This window comes from Colletotrichum scovillei (genome assembly GCF_011075155.1).
Source record: "Colletotrichum scovillei strain TJNH1 chromosome Unknown Contig00008, whole genome shotgun sequence".
Classification (NCBI taxonomy): domain Eukaryota; kingdom Fungi; phylum Ascomycota; class Sordariomycetes; order Glomerellales; family Glomerellaceae; genus Colletotrichum; species Colletotrichum scovillei.
Genome location: NW_023336266.1, coordinates 1,138,713 through 1,154,240, shown reverse-complemented (window position 1 = coordinate 1,154,240; position 15,528 = coordinate 1,138,713). Strand labels below are relative to the sequence as shown.

The following is a 15,528-nucleotide window of genomic DNA, read 5'->3' as shown; positions in this document are numbered from 1 at the left end:
AAAACTCGACAATCCCATGATCTAATGATAGAGAAGAAAGGGCGCAGCTCTATTTTATGCCCACATATACTACAGACTCGATCTAGTTATGTTACAAAATACTAAGGCCATACAACCTCGGAGCTGAGTCCTACTTTCGCCTGATTTCATCAGCATGTTCTCAGACATTTGATTTACGTCGAAGGCGCTCTAAACACTTTCCCTCAATCCCGGTGATTCGAAGTTCTGTCATCTAAGTAGTCCAGTTCCCACAACGGAATGCTTTCCTCGTTGCCGATCTTCTTATACCCCTCCTTCCGCGCCCTAGCCCACTTCAAAGAGCGTTTGATCCCAAGGACAATGCACACCAACAACCCAATGAAGGCGATGCCAGAAGCCCAGGCTCTCCATCCCCTAAAACAGCATGGATACAGCGACATGTATATGCCAACTCCCCACTGCAAAAGATTCTTTCTTTCAGGGTGGTCGGGAAAGAGTCGCTTCCTTACAAGCTGCTTCGTAGTCGGGCCCGTCGGGCCGGAGACGTAACGCTTCAGACCAAAGTAGGGTACGATCTTCTGACGTGGATGGTCGTCGGGGTATTGGAAGTCTCCCCATATACCGGAATAGTACAAGAAGGATGTGAGATTGGTAGAAGCTTCCGCCCCGGGTGGAAATATGCTCGTTAAGAGTGATGTTTCGGGGTCGAATTTATAGTAATATGCCGAAGATACAGGGTCCCAGATTTGGCCTGCGTCACAGTAGTCTAACAAGACTGAGTCGTGAACGTGATCGCTGGTCGAATGCTGTCATTACACAATGTCGGTAGATGGGACAGTATGGTGTATTACTCACCCAGGAGATGCCCAATTCGCGTGAGAACCCCATGCGCTGTAAACGATAGGCTAAGACAACATTAGACGCGTGGTTGAACTCGAACAAAAAATCGGAGGCGTTTCATACCCGACCATTTTCCACTGATAGGGCCTTATCATCCCACTTGTAGGCAGAGCCCGAAGAATGTTGACTGTAATAGATACCGGTAGGTTTCCCGTCGTGAAATCGAATCATGTTATGCTCCCTGTCCAACAAAAGGTCAGTGAACACAATCTCGTAGGTACGGATCTGAACATGGAGCTGACCAGTCACCAACATGATCACCAAAGTGCATCCCATGCTCAGTGTCTTCTATCAATCCATTCATAGGTGGTAGAACCTGAGTGATGTTTGCCCCTTGATCGTACGAGTAGAAGTAGAAGTAAAAGGCATCCAGATCTCCTGAGCCCCTATCGACGGTGATCACAACACAAGAGGTGGCATTGTGTAGCTTCCCCGACTCATCTGGCGTCTCTCCAAAGAGCCAGGTAGGAAGGCTGGTGATGTCGCCGTTTGCAGTCAGCGAAACTGGGCCGTTATTCCAGTAGTCGTTTAGCATAGCCAAATTATCGAGATCGAGTTGTGGCAGTCCTCTGATGGGCTCCATGTGCACCATCGGCGTGGTATGGCGGACATGTTCGAGTATATCTGCCGGGCGGAATGGGTCGTCTGAGTGTAGCCATATCAGTGGCGCTAGTATGATGCTAGGTCAGTATCGACATGATACCTTGTTTTGCCAGGTGCAATCTCTGGAAATTTTTCGAGACAAGTGAGGGTAGTTGAGATATTCTCTTACCGTGTTTCAGTATGAAGTCTGGTACTGCTCTTCCGACATCGCGAGATGTGAATGAGAAGCCGTACTCATTGGCATCTTCTGGGATGGATGATGCAATGAGAAGAGAAACGCTTGATAGTAAAGCCAAGATACTTCGCCAGGGACATGTAAAACGCCATGGGCGTGCCATGTCTACGGCAGACCTTATGCGCCTTGGGGTTCTGGCCGCACAGAACTTCCAAGTCGACCTTGGATGTGGAAAGAGTGTCCGGGTGTGTACTGACGGCGTAAAACACTCGGTCGTCGCTCAACAGCTACCGTTGTAGATAATGAGAGACTCCAGAGGAAACTTTGCAAATCCAGGGACGAGGTGCTCCTTTCCGTCTGAGAGAAAACAAAGACCAAATGGTCGAATTTTCCGAAAATTCTTCGTCCCGTAGAGCAGCTTACTGATTAGGCAGCCTGATGCTGTGTAACCGCACGCATGAAAATATCGATTAGGACTCCCTGAAAAGCGCATATTGAAGCACTGTGAACAATGCTCAGCTGCAACCTACCGTACGGTAACTGATTGGTTCAAGGAGTCAAGCGTAAGGATGTTGGACAGTTGGTTCGAGTCTGTACAACACTTGGCAGACCTGATGCGCGCGTTGGCGCCGCAGCTTATTGGTCAGGTTTGTTCATCTCAGTGACAGACATCTGTTCAAGCGCTATTCACTTCTGGCCTTTGTTGAAGTAAAGCGCGGATATCTGTTAGGGAAAACAAGTACTTCTGGAAGAAAGGAAGAAAAGGGGGGTCAAGTCAACGGTCAAATCATAAATGTGTAGTTGCGTGAAACGAGACCAATGCGCCGCGACGAGAAACGAAGTGTATTCCTTTGTTGGAATTGTCTGCTGGACGCAGTCGCATCCACCTCACACCGGTTTCCCAGTTCAGAGCATGATTGGTAGCCTGCTTCTCACACCCACCTAAATATTCATGTAGCGACCAAGCCTTGGTGTGTTTGAGTGGCTCCCTCTTCTCGTCCTTCGCCCCCTATTGACTTGGCGGGAAAATGTCATCGCACAGTCCTATCTTACATTTCTGCGATTCGACAGCCAAGCGGTGTCACAGCAGACAATATTCCTCAGCCGCTTTGCTGTCCTACACATCCTCACTGGTATTTATCGGCCCTCCTTTCTCTGGAGCCAAACTATGGGCAAAATTCACACTGTGACACACAACCAAAGCCATCGCCGCCATCTCGGTTCCGCTTATCCGGCACAGTTCTTGGTATTGGATAGCCTCATCCCAGCGGTTGTTGCACTGAAGATCACTCCGTTTTAGATCCGGGCTTCGACGGATGTCCTCCATGTTGCGCTCGCTCAACAGTGGGAATGGAACCGAACATCGAAGGCCACGCCAAGACGACTTCTTCCTTCTTGCCGTCTCTGCAATAGCGTAGCCAGACGCCGTAAGTCACGTTTATATAGCATGCAATACCGGTGAATAGGTGCCTAAGCCGCCTGTTAGCTTCTTTATGGCACCGATGTTAGTTAAAACTCACCACCATCCATGGCCCTCGAGGAGAACGCCCCAGGGGAGTCCGAGTTCTCGTCTCCAATGTCGAAGGTGCGAACAGAAAATGTTGTCAAGGTTCCAAGCCAGAAATCCAATGGCTATGGAAACAAGACCGCAAGTGATCAATGTCCACATCTTCTTGAGGAGTTGCGTGTCGAGAAGCTCAGCCTTGCTCTGAGGTGTAGACTTGGGCCGGAGTATCTTCTCCATGATGTACATGCTTCGAAACACAACAGTGGCTGTGAGTATTCCGAACATGACTTGATGGAAGACGGGATCTCCGAGGTAGTGGTAGTACACTGTGATGAAAATGGCCAAGCCAGTGATGAAGGTGCCCAGAAGAGCCTGGCCAAACAAGGATTTTCCGTGAGAAAATACCGCATAGAAGAGGATACATGTGGTGTAAATCATTGACAGCTCATCAAACAGCTGCATCCAGTCTTACTCGAGGGTCAGTACTGTAGCACAGCATGGTCAAGGATTTGAGAGGCAACGAACACTTCAATGAGGTATGGTAGACCACGCTTGCGATACCGATGGTCATGTACCCGACATATGCCACCAGAAATACCCGAGGATGGTTATTCCTAATGCAGCTGGAAATTCCAACTAACGCCAGATAGACGAATATCGCGTTTGTGAAAGTGTTGACAAACTCGGCCACGTACGGTGTGACATAGTAGTCCTGGAAAGAAAGGTCAGAATCAGTAATGTTCGAGCAGATGGTAGAAGTTAGGTAGATCTTCTCGGTATATTGCGCAATAAGCCTACCTCTTCGCACCAGTTGATGGTTGCTGTGACAGGATTCCAAAACCCGTCCCTGGAGGGTGGGTAGGGTATGGATGGCAACGGAGAACGCATTCCGGCTGGAACGAAGAGACCACGGTGACAAAAGTAAGCTGAACACCGTAGATGTTGCTGTGAGACTTGGATCACCTTCTCCGAGGCCTACGTATGAGCACGGCTGCGGCTCAAAGCTGCCCTTTAAGCACGCTATTCTTCAGAAGTTGTCGGTGTCAAATCGTCTCTGTTGAAAGATTGCACGCCTTGGATATAGAAATTTCATAAACATCCCGGTGACTTGTATCGAATTGTGCGAAAGGCGAAGTGAAGGCTGCTGAGGGATTATTGGAAAGTCGCGAATGAGTGAAAAGTCTAAGTGTGTCTGGCTGGTTCCTTAAAAAGCGCGAGCCTGAAGCCACAGTATGGATATCCGGCAAGTTGCAGGGTAGCCGTTCGTACCGAGACCGAGCTGAGTAATCCATTGGATGTTAATCCGTAAAGGTCTCGGCAGGTGGAGTGGATGCTTGCCCCAGCTGAATTAAGACAGATTTATCTGCCCAAATGGTCCCGGAAACCCTCCCTTCGGAATGCACAACTTAATCCCAACGGAAGCTAGACAGCAGGGTCTCGGTCATAATTCTATGCAGAAACGCACTTGCGGTACCAATTGACATGCATATGTTCAATCAAGATGAGCTCTTACGATTTTACTCCACCGAGTACAGGACGAGTCAGTTTCGACTCTGCGTTTACATAATTACTTGGTCAACATATCTAACGACCCAGCCCTTGAGCTTGGGACTTTTTGCTACAAATAATGCAGAGTCCTAATCCTAGTCTCGCTCTCTCGCACACCATTTCAGAAGCTTACTACCGCCCTCGATGAGTTTTATCGGTTCTGATCACTCCAGTAATCAGTCGGGCTGAATGAGGCTTCGGTTGTGTAGCCTTCGCAACTCCGGGTACATGTCTTGGTACCACTGGATGATGGTGAAATGAGCATGCTCACTGGGAGGAATACATACGATAACACCACTTGACTCTCGATTGTGAAGTCGCTTGCCTCCCAAGGCTGCTTACTTGTCGGAAGAATGCCGCTTTCTAACCCACCTCCTGGGTGCTTCCTGGAAAAGAAGGTGGCTCGAAGGATGTCATTCCTGTCCAGCTCTGTGTCCGGCGTTCTGTGTATGATCCAACAAGAGGTTGTTGCAAACCGGATTATTTCAGCCTGTCTAATATTGATGTTGTTAGGTTTCTCTTCCGAGGCCCAAGGCTGCAGTATCTTACGTGATAAGTAGAAGCCCCGGTATGTCCTAGCTTTCATGAGTTTCGAAGCATTTCTTCTGTTGCTATCAATTTCATGCCATAATTGTACAAGTTCTAGTCAGATATTTCACAATTCCTAGTATCCGGCTCCATCGCAATTGCTGCATTACTTCTCTCGATGTTGAAGATGTCTCGATTCTTTCTTTCCTTCGTTTTTGTTACCCTTCTCAACTGGCCATGCCTCGCAGTATACGTTGCCAAAGACCAATTCAAAAACTGGTATCCTGAGTTCGGGCCTACCTTCGAAGCTATCATGGAGGGCAACTGCTCCGCCGAGTATGAGAGATACTTGACAATTCCGAGAGAAAATGCCACCATCGACTGGTTTACGGGAGGCGGCAACACGAACAGGCTCGCTCAGCCCGTAGCAAACTGCATTCTGGGCAACACGTCTGAGTACATCATGAGCAACATGGCAGCTGCCGCAGTCGTCCTCGGCCTTATGCCAACGATACTTGCCACAGTCGGTAACAGCGTGGAAGAGACCTCGACGCTCTGCGTTATTGGCCAAAGACCACTCATCGCCTTGCTCGTCGCTGCTGGATCGCCTGCCATCCATCCCGTCCGATCGTTCGAGTACATGAACCCGATGAAGTTGGTCAAGCCCCGGCACTACCGTTTACGCACCGAAAGATCATCCGTACCTCTGAGGACGATCGCTCTCGCTATCGAATTCCTTGCTGCCATTGCGGCCATCATCAACACGTATACACTGTGCAATCAGCTGGGCGTGATGGTTGTCAGTATGCTCGCCCCCCAGCTGACTTATTTGGAGTTCCTGTGGAGTATCATCGGTATCAGTTCCCACGTCTCCGCAGCTGCTAGCTTGTGGGCTCGAACACGGATCACCGAGGGTACTCGACGTGGGTACATCGGGGAAGTACTTTCGCGACAATTCAAACCTCTAGATAAGGAAGATTGGACTCGAGCAGTCATTGATGAGGATGAAACGTATTTATCAATGGCCTTGTCGTATTTAACGTCTCTACTAGGTACATGTCATCTTATTTACGGAAGTATGTTGTTCTCCAGTCTTGTTTTCATTTCCGCAACGGATAGTCTGAAGATCATGGCTCGCTACATGGCATCGGCGATGGTTAGCAGGTTCATCCTCATGTACGAGCTCTTCTGGCTACGAGACATCCTTGGCGAAAGGAAGGAGTTGTTTGTGAAAGCTGACTCCATTAAATTGAGTCAATCAACAGAGGTTATGGAACGCGGTGGCAAGATCTATCACAGAAGCACAGCTGATTCTGGGATTTTCGAGACTTGAAGATAGCTAAGGTACCTGAGGTAGATGTTTTCTTTATACAGTCAGTTAGTACTTTATAAAGTGGATGGTGAAATTTCGTGACGGAGGACATGCTGCATGCACCATTGAAACATCATTTGAAGGCCTGACCCGATCCCTGAAGCAGTTGCGATCACATCGTTCTCACAAAGCTTTACGTGTTAGTTACTGACTAGCCTTCCCATGAATCGTCATTCCTCTCTTTCAGGACTCAGCAGACTATTCTCTTTGAAACCCTTTGCCATGTGTGCGTGTAAACTTTTTGTAGTCATTGTCTCAAGATTCTTTCTTTCTAAGCTCTTCACAGATTTTAATGCTTGTTGAGATACAACTCGGAAGTTACATCCGAGTCTTCTAAGACTTCCCAGAGTTCACTCTGGTCCGATAACGAGGTGTCGGCAGCTTCATTGTGAGTGCGATTGTCACTCCCGGCTTGATTATTTGCCTGATCGGGTGGCCCACCATTGTTCAGTTTGGTTTCTGTACCTGGTCCAGAGGGGCGCTGTCGTCCCCGGTTGAATTTCGAGCCAGGAGCTGGTATCTTAGTAGGCGGAGGAGAAGGAGGAGGAGGAGGAGGAGGAGGTGGTGGTGGTGGTGGTGGTGGTGGTGGTGTTGGCTGATGATGAGGGAACTGATTCTGTGCGTAGGGAGTTCCAAAAGTCGTCTGATATTGACCGAAAGAGCCATGTTGCGCTCCTCCTGTCCACCCAGATCTGTCGTTTGAGGTTACATAAGGAGCGTTTGCGGGAACACCTATGTAACCTGGATCCCCGGTTCTCATCGCTTGGAATGGATCTATGCCTGCTGCATACGTGTTTCCGTGCGCCGGTCCGTATCCCATGTGTGGATATTGGGCGCCGGCATAGTTTGCTCCTCCAGATGGTCCAGGTGGCATATTTTGCCATGGCCCGCCCGGAGGCTCCGAGATGTTTCCATTTGTCCAATTGTGGCCTGTAGCCTTCCGCGCCGATGGACTTTCAATGGGAATTTGAGTGTGACTTTGGGGCACATAGCCCTGGAACGATGAGTTCAAAGCATCCATCGCTCTTTCGAGATAGGAGTCCTTCTCTTCTTGTCTAGATGTCAACGCTCTAAGGATCATATACTCTGCGTAAGGCTTCAATCCTTGAGACGAAGCTTTGGCAGATAGGAGAATCTGTCTCTGAAGGCCAGCGCGGTCTTCGGTGGTCCTTAAAGCTTCAGGTATATAGCGATACAGGCGAGTTCCGAGATGTCTCTGGTTTGTTCCTGCCGAGCGCCACAAATCATCCAGACTCTGGAGCAGAGTTCTGGGCTCTGGGCTTTGGTAAATCAACAGCTGTAGACAAGTCGCCTGCATCCAAACATCCCCTAGCTCTTCTGCCACGCCAAGCACCGTTCGAAGGACCTCATCGTGTCCAATCGTAGTAGCTGGGTCAGGACTCCACCTTGGGGCTTCGTCTTCGTCTGGTGCATACGAAATCATACACAGTTTTGGAAGATCAGACAGATTTGGAGCGATTCGGTGTCCAGGAAAGTTGTGGAGACATTGCTTGAGTGCAAAGAAGCCGGTGATGCGTGGGTCGCTGTACTGCTCGAGTAAGACTTTTGATATGATCCACCGAAGATATGGTCGAGACTTTGAGTTGGTTGGATTGAGTTCAAGAACTTCCAGTGCCTTCTTCTGGGAAAATTCAAATATCGTGTTGACCAGTCCAACATTCTCTGAGTGGCACATCGAATCCAAAACTATAGTTGTGAATATTTCCAGTAGAGCAAATGAGGTCTCTTCGTTTGTCTCGGCCACATTCCAATCCTCTTCGACAGCTTTGATTAGCTTTATCAAACGGTCTTTACCGTCACCAAGATCGCAACGAAGTAAAGCTTCCAATACTTGGCAAGCGGGTTCTCGCGATCCCCGTAGGAGTACTTGAAGCAAGTCTCCAAACTCCCAAATTCTGCCTTCTGCCCTTAAGTGTAAGTATACTTCGGCAATCTCATTGGTGTGGAACTTCGCGACATTCTCCTTCGGGGAAAGTCCGCCAGCTAGGATCTGAATCTTCTTGGTGTCAGCTGACATGATTATCTGGCCTTCCGTTGACGAATTGACGTTTTTAAATACTTGCCTCTGTAGAGTCTAACTTGGGCCAGTGTTCCCATACTGTCTTCATACAACTTTCCCAGTCTGGCGGTTGCCTGTTTGCCGCCTGAGACAACATACTGACTCCCCCAACGAAATCAGCCTTTGATAGTAGCATATAAGTATGAGCCTGAACAACTCCACATTGAGGTCTCGGGACGAAGGTTTCCCCAATTTGTGAGAGTTTATGGAAATCTGGCATTGCAGAAAGACCCTCGCAATAGTGGTCCAGAACGTATGCATTTTCGATGAAACCCAAGAGCTTGTAGGTGAAGAATTTCTGGGCAGCTTTGAAACGCCCGAGCCTCACAAGTCTTGAATAGTCTTCCAGCTCCTCTTCCAGGTCAATAGTCGCAACAAGCTCAGTATGAATCGTGATATCCTGAGGGTTCTGGGGATCGACATTAACCTTGGGTTGATTTTCAGCCTTGTTCTGTCGTGGTAAAAGATCGTTCATAGCCTCTGAGATGCCATAAGATTCGAACGGGGTTTCAGCCTTAGGTTGTTGAGGTAAATGATAAGATGTAGACATCGGGGGGTTGAATGAGGCTTCGCCCATATCATGTCTACCTCGTCCTTCATATTTAGGCTCCGGGAACGATTGATGTCGCCAGGATCTCTGTCTATGGAGACTGCGACGCTGTCTACCAGCACGAGTGTGTTGGTGAGTAGAAGGTCTCGGCACTTTGTATGATGGGCTGGCTCGAGGCCATTTTGCAGAGTTAGGAGGTCTAGGGGGTATAACAAAATCCCTCGAGTCTCCGTCATAACTGGAGTCCAATGACGAGTCAGTGAGAGAGCCCGAACTCAACTCATCCGGTCGGCCGCTTTGAGCTCTCCGACTATCCTTATCGCCCGCACTCGCACTTTCCATGTTCGATTGCCATTCCCGAACTCGCTCTTCACTCGTTCGTTCCTCTTTCATTCGTTCCTTCCCTTTGGAAGTGGCAGGAGCTTCGTCATTAACTGGCGCGGATGCTGTGGGAGGAGATGGTTCCCTTTGGTGTTGCTTTAGGTATTCTGCTTTTGCTTCAGCATGGTACTCCCGCATCTACTCATCCTGCGGCACTTGTGGTGCTGCTGGTACAAAATGTAGCATACCGGTGTGGAATGCAATTTTATGTTGGAGGGCCTTGGTTGCATCGCTTTCCGTATTTCTTTCAAGAAATGACAGATCCGGTCGCTGCCTTGGCACTTTGGTTTCGTAAAATGCCGTTCTTCTGTTACCCGTCTCAGCTCTCCCCAGAGGATTTGCGGATGTTGAAGGCCCTCCTCTTTCGAAAATGTCGTACTCTGGACGAGAAAACATGGCTCATAGAAAGGTAAGGAGGTATCGCCTGGATGTTCTCTGAAGCCGTTTACCAACAGTCGCGATGAAGGAAATACCCAAGAGATGCAGTAGGCTGAAGAACAAGAGTGAGGGGCAAATGGCGGACCAAAGGGACATGGAGTTGGATCGATGTCTGCACCAACTGCGCCTTGCCGTAAGCTTGCATGGGCTGACCTGCAGCTAATTACCCAGCCACCGCGGATAGCTACCAGGTAACGATAAGAGGCCAATGGAACCAGATTGACGTGCTTCAACATGCTTCCCCCAAGACAACTGAGACGAATCTCGCTGGTTCCTAGGGCAGGCGCCTGCAGACATGCGCACCAAGCGCAGACGCGACCATCCATCATGCATGCACGACATTGAGGGGTTCCTAAAATGTTCATTTCTTGATAGCCTGCAGGAGGCAGCCCCCAGCCTGATTTTGCTAATTTCATGCGGACCTGTCCTTCAACAAATAATCAGGCTGCTTACTCCTCGTTCATCGTGGTCAGGACGGATTGATTTCTCAGTAAACCATGGCCGCCCCCGTGAGTACAGTTTTTGCGCACCAACCTGCTGTAGAGCAACAGGCTCTTCGCCCAGAACTCCGCATCCGCCGATACGGCCGCAAAGACTATAAACTTTTCGATCAAGACACAGCTCGTGGATCTCATCTCTGCGTGGGATCCGGCGCCATTGGCAAAGTCCAAGTCGAGTGCAAATACCATTGGAAAAAGGCACAATGGGGCGTCCTCGGTTCCAACAGGAATCCTGCCGGTATCGTTTACCTCGACATCTCAATTAGGCAGCCGCCGGGACATACTTTGCGCGACGCCAGAGTCCTCATTACGCTGGCCGAGCAAGACCCTTATGGAGCTGAAGCTAGAGGAAGATGGTCTCAGAAGCACGTTCGAACGTCGCTAGACTCTGACTACGCGGTTCAGGTGACAGAACACTTTGGACCTCAGTCTCTCGTAGGTCCTCAAACGGTCACATCAGAGCTGAAGCAAAAGGCTTTTGAGCCCACTCTCGGGGCGGGAGGTTTCTTCGAAATAGGAGGGATGGGTACTCGTCGCAGCGTTGCCAGACGAATCATCGACAGCTGGACCTTCAAAGGCATGGTAAAGAGAGCAAAGCATGGAGAGGGTTTCAGGTCCCTGGAATGGGAGCTCAAAGAAAACGAAACAGATTGCAATCCGTTCCGACAGCACATCTTTCATACTGGCTTCGCATTCGAGCACAGTGGTCGGCCGGTCACCATGTGCGTCGAAGTCGAGGGACGTCTCAAGAGCAGGATGCGCCAGGGGAAACACAAGTTTTCGAAATTTTGCTCAAGGTCGAGCGACACCGATAATACGACGACAACTCGGATCGACTTATCGTCAGCGAAGTCCGTCTTCAAGAAACAACTCGATGGCGTCGCACATGGTCTCAACATGGCCATGCAGAAAGAGAACTACGAAACCGTCCCAGTTGAGATGCCAGCACCGATGTCGGCAACATTTGAGCAGATATCTCAACCGGCCGAGATACCTAGTCAAGAATTCGATGTAGTGAAAGATGCGGCGGTGGATATCTTGAATCAATATTCCCAACAGCAGCTTACCTCGGCGGGGATCAATCGCCAACGATCACCAGCAGAGAGCGGGAGCGTTTTTTCCAGCGACGATACCCTCGTTAACGACATCAGCGACCAAAACTCCGTGGACACTCTTCCCCAGTCAGTTGGCTTGGGTACTTCTCAGAACTCTTTGAAGGTGTCGGAGGTTGTAGCACTGGCCCTCTTCAAGTGGCTCTTCATGTTACTGAAACTCGTGGGGTCAAATCAGTATTCGCAGCTGGCGGCCATGCCGATATCCAACAAAGGGACGGAAGCACCACAGAAATACACAGGCGACCCGAATAATCGCCAGAAATGGGACGTTGAGGTTGAGGAACAATTGGCAAAAGTCCAACCCAAGGCCAGGCCACCACGTGCGGCGTTTGTCAGCGATGAGCTCCCCTAGAGAAGAGTTTCTTACAAAGTTCTGTTCAACAGGAGTTCGTCCGATTAGCATATTCGAGCAAAGCATGGCGAAAGTGTACGATGACTCAATAGCAGTGAATGTAGTTAGTTTACATATACATACTCACATTCATTCGTTGCTAATTTATCACCTTGTATTTGATCACGCAGCTTTGCCTCACTTGCCTAATGGATGTGCAGTGGGGCTCAGAACAACCGGACCCGGGGCACTGCCGCCCGCTTGGACGCATCACCAGTCTGCACTGGACTCAGAACCGCAAGGAAGGTAAAGAGACAGAGAGATTGGCAAAAGTTGAGTTTAGAACCGAATTGTTTATAACCTCAAAAGATTTGGCGCGTCAAGGACAGGATTCGAACCTGCGCGACCGAAGCCACTGCCTAATCTGGAATCAAAGTATGATAGCAGGGCAGCCCATTAACCACTCTGGCACCTTGACTAGTGACTGATTGTTGAGATTCGCAAGCGGTCAGCGGTTGATAATGCGCGCGACGACCCCGCTTCACCCCGCTGCACACATCCACAGCTGCGGAGCCGCGTACACCACCTGGTCAACGGTTCGTGAGGGCTGGTGGAGTTGTGACTGACAGTGGAATTGGCGAGATGCCGGTCAGTGATGGCCAAGGTGTGTGCATTGAGGCAGGGTCCATCCGATCGTGGATCATGTTGTGTCAAAGGGAGGCAAAGTTCGTTGAGTTGTGCTTCACGGATACATCACATTTCCGACGGCACGCAACACTTTTGAAGGCGATAAAAGCTATCTAGTGTATTGATGCCAAAGTGCCAAGTTGGCTTGGTGAAGCTACCTATTCATACCGATCTTGACCGAACCCAAAACTCCGAGCTGCCCATGTGATATCATCCTGAACCCATCTGAAATCCCAAATTTTCCTAAGCTCCTACAGTATGACTGAACACCTTGGCAGCCAACTGGGTAAGCAGCCTCGCGCGGTCTGCCTGGGGGAGGTCCTGCATCATGTTAGTACAAATCCACCTCGCAAGACAATCTGGATAGAGAGGCTGACGGGATCTACCCGGTAGATATCTCCAGATTCGCACTGACCTGGAAAACGGCATAGACACTCTTGCCCTTCGCATCTCGAACAGAGCCAAGCCTGTTTCCAGCGACAGCACCCGCCAGCGCGCCAGGCATGTTTCCGACGATGAAGCCCAGCGCGCCACCACTAAGACCGCCTACCATGCTCCAGAACGAGCTCGTCGGGCGGTTGGTACCCTCCTCGGCCATGCCCTCCTCGCGCAACATCTCCTCGAATACATCGCCGAACTGTGCGTTGTCTGCCTGTGCGCGCTGACCCTCGTTCTGTTGACCTTGCTTCCCGCCGGTGAAGAAGTTCCATGCCCACGAGTAGGCGTTCTGCGGATTGGGGCCGGCCTGCGGGGGTACTTCCTCTGGGTCGGATTCGTCGTCAGAGAAGTCACCGTACGTTGTACCGGCGGATGCGCCAAAGATCTTTCGCTGGGCGTCGTATTCTCGGCGTCTTTGCGTGTCGGACAAGGTGTAGTATGCGTCGTTGACGAGTTGGAACTTGCGAGTGCGCGTTGCTCGCTCGGGCGAGTCGGCGGGGACCCTGTCTGGGTGTGTCTTCAAGGCGGCTCTGAAAAGTAAAGGTCAATTTGAGAGAACTTGGACTCAGTATCTTGGATCACTTACTTCTTGTATGCATCGCGAACTTGCTGGGTCGTAGCCGCCTCCGAGATCTCAAGAATCTTGTCTTTAGGCGCAATGTTAGCCGCAGCTTGAAAGCTATAGTGGGGTATTGGAGGGAAGCTTACAGTAGTTTGGAGGGGCGCCAGTGTTCGCCATCTTGATGATCGGTAGAACTAGAGGTGCAAGAGGCTTGTTCTAGATGGTATAATAGCGATAAAACCTCAAGGTAAGGGAGAAGGAGAGGGCTGCAGGCTTGATGTGATCGGGTGAAAGATTGCGCTTGAGGTATCGCCTCCCCGAGGAACCAGGCGTGACTGACATCAACGTCATTGTGGCGCATGAAACCAAAGGGTGAACGTGGCTTGATCAGCTTGCGGGGCATTGCCTCCGGGGATCCCCCCACTTGTCTTTTTTGGATGTGGTCTGTGCTGTTCTGCTGAGGTAAGGTACGCACAGGCCATTCCAAGGTAGGTAGCAAGCACGTGCCCAGCTGCCCCTCCTCCTTCGATATCTTCCGCTGCGTCTTCTCAGGTTTCATCTACATAGGTACTTTACCTTGCCTTCAAAAGATTGGTGATACCTATGGCTTGTCAGATCCCATCTCACCGCGTCTGTCCCACGATCTGCAGATCTCTAGATCGTGGAATATGACAAGTGCCAATATCGCATCAGTAGCAGCGCCAAAGTCTTGGACTCGCCGCAATGGCTGAAATCCTCCAGCCGCATTTAGTGCAGACCTTCTCATCCCAAGTATCGACCCATCTGCCCGGATGAAGGATTTAGGTATCATTTTGCTTCCACGCCAGGAACGGTAACACTAGGTTACTTTGAGGCTCTGCCACCGAGGAACGCCATCGTCTGGTCTCGCGTGCTCTTACGAGGCGTGGCAAGCTGCAAATGATCACGCCGCATTCGTTTTCGAAAACGGTCTTCGTCGAAGGTTTTCGTTCGTCCCACTGGATCCTGGGAGAGAATACCTATCGACCCAACGAATCGCTGCACATTCCATAACCCCTGTGAAGCACATTTCGCGCAAGTTCTAGCCTTCGACGCTAGGTTCATGCTAAAAGGCTATTCTGAGGAAGTCAAAATGCAGGTCTGCCGAGAGTCGGCCGTTGCTTAACAGTCATGCGAAGACTCTTGGCGCTGCCAACATAATTGCCAAGTGGTATTCTTCCCACGGTTCGCGGTATGAGATACCTCCGTGGCCTGGTCGACGACTTTCATCTCTTGTATTCCGGTATTGGAGGTGAACAGCGGTTATGCTGTCCTTCATTGCAGTTGATAGAGTACCAGCTAGCCTCCAGAAACAAATCGCGCCGTTCTTTTGACCACCGCGCTAACCAACTTGTCGGCTTTTGGGACACACGTGCGTCCGCATGGCATTACGAAACCAGCTTGGGGTAGTCAGGACCGAAGCTCACTCGCAGCCACATATCAGCCCAATATTCCAGCTGTCCGTTCTGGGCAGGCCAAGCTACCAGTCGAGCCAATCCATCTGGCAGTCTCAAACTGCGAGCGATACTTGTGCAAAAACGCTCAAAGATGATCGACGTCGTGCCACTCAACTTGAGAGAGCAAGCTAAGCTAAGATACGCGGGGGGATACGGGACGGGGAGTCAGGATCGGCATCCCGCGGCTGGAATGTCACTTCGGAGGTTACTCTGCGAAAGTCCCCGATCCTTGGCGAGCGGCACTTTTGTGCTGCCTTTCTCCGCAATGCTTACCTTCGCCGCATGCACATCTGAACATCCGCCGAGTCGACTTCGTCACCACATAGAGTTCCGATGTGTCAACGAACTGGGGTTGGCTT

At 50.3% G+C, this 15,528-nt stretch overlaps 5 protein-coding genes across 5 annotated transcripts; 2 read left to right on the top strand and 3 right to left on the bottom strand.

Annotated features, from left to right (window-relative positions):
- Window positions 1–203: 203 nt before the first annotated feature.
- On the bottom strand, window positions 204–1,820 carry HER10_EVM0006482 (uncharacterized protein; the record flags this gene model as incomplete). The annotated part of the gene is made up of 5 exons (XM_035476065.1): window positions 204–774; window positions 835–884; window positions 943–1,060; window positions 1,122–1,548; window positions 1,652–1,820. The coding sequence occupies 5 exons, from the start codon at window positions 1,818–1,820 to the stop codon at window positions 204–206; spliced, it is 1,335 nt and encodes a 444-aa protein (XP_035330730.1).
- A 1,123-nt stretch (window positions 1,821–2,943) lies between these two features.
- Window positions 2,944–4,156, bottom strand: HER10_EVM0011865 (alkaline phytoceramidase; the record flags this gene model as incomplete). The annotated part of the gene is made up of 4 exons (XM_035481281.1): window positions 3,963–4,156; window positions 3,690–3,876; window positions 3,178–3,631; window positions 2,944–3,127 (listed from the first exon to the last, which is right to left on the bottom strand). The coding sequence occupies exons 1-4, from the start codon at window positions 4,050–4,052 to the stop codon at window positions 2,944–2,946; spliced, it is 915 nt and encodes a 304-aa protein (XP_035331028.1). The 5' UTR covers window positions 4,053–4,156.
- A 1,271-nt stretch (window positions 4,157–5,427) lies between these two features.
- Window positions 5,428–6,573, top strand: HER10_EVM0007270 (uncharacterized protein; the record flags this gene model as incomplete). The annotated part of the gene is made up of 1 exon (XM_035476829.1): window positions 5,428–6,573. The coding sequence occupies one exon, from the start codon at window positions 5,428–5,430 to the stop codon at window positions 6,571–6,573; it is 1,146 nt and encodes a 381-aa protein (XP_035330775.1).
- A 3,740-nt stretch (window positions 6,574–10,313) lies between these two features.
- HER10_EVM0007047 (uncharacterized protein) lies at window positions 10,314–12,198 on the top strand. Its single transcript, XM_035476614.1, has one exon. It carries the CDS (start codon window positions 10,559–10,561, stop codon window positions 12,026–12,028), a length of 1,470 nt encoding a protein of 489 aa, XP_035330762.1. The 5' UTR covers window positions 10,314–10,558; the 3' UTR covers window positions 12,029–12,198.
- Window positions 12,199–12,795: 597 nt separating this feature from the next.
- HER10_EVM0007872 (DnaJ domain-containing protein) lies at window positions 12,796–13,988 on the bottom strand. The gene is made up of 4 exons (XM_035477413.1): window positions 13,841–13,988; window positions 13,719–13,779; window positions 13,110–13,662; window positions 12,796–13,015 (listed from the first exon to the last, which is right to left on the bottom strand). The coding sequence occupies exons 1-4, from the start codon at window positions 13,869–13,871 to the stop codon at window positions 12,938–12,940; spliced, it is 723 nt and encodes a 240-aa protein (XP_035330810.1). The 5' UTR covers window positions 13,872–13,988; the 3' UTR covers window positions 12,796–12,937.
- Between the last annotated feature and the right edge of the window lie 1,540 nt (window positions 13,989–15,528).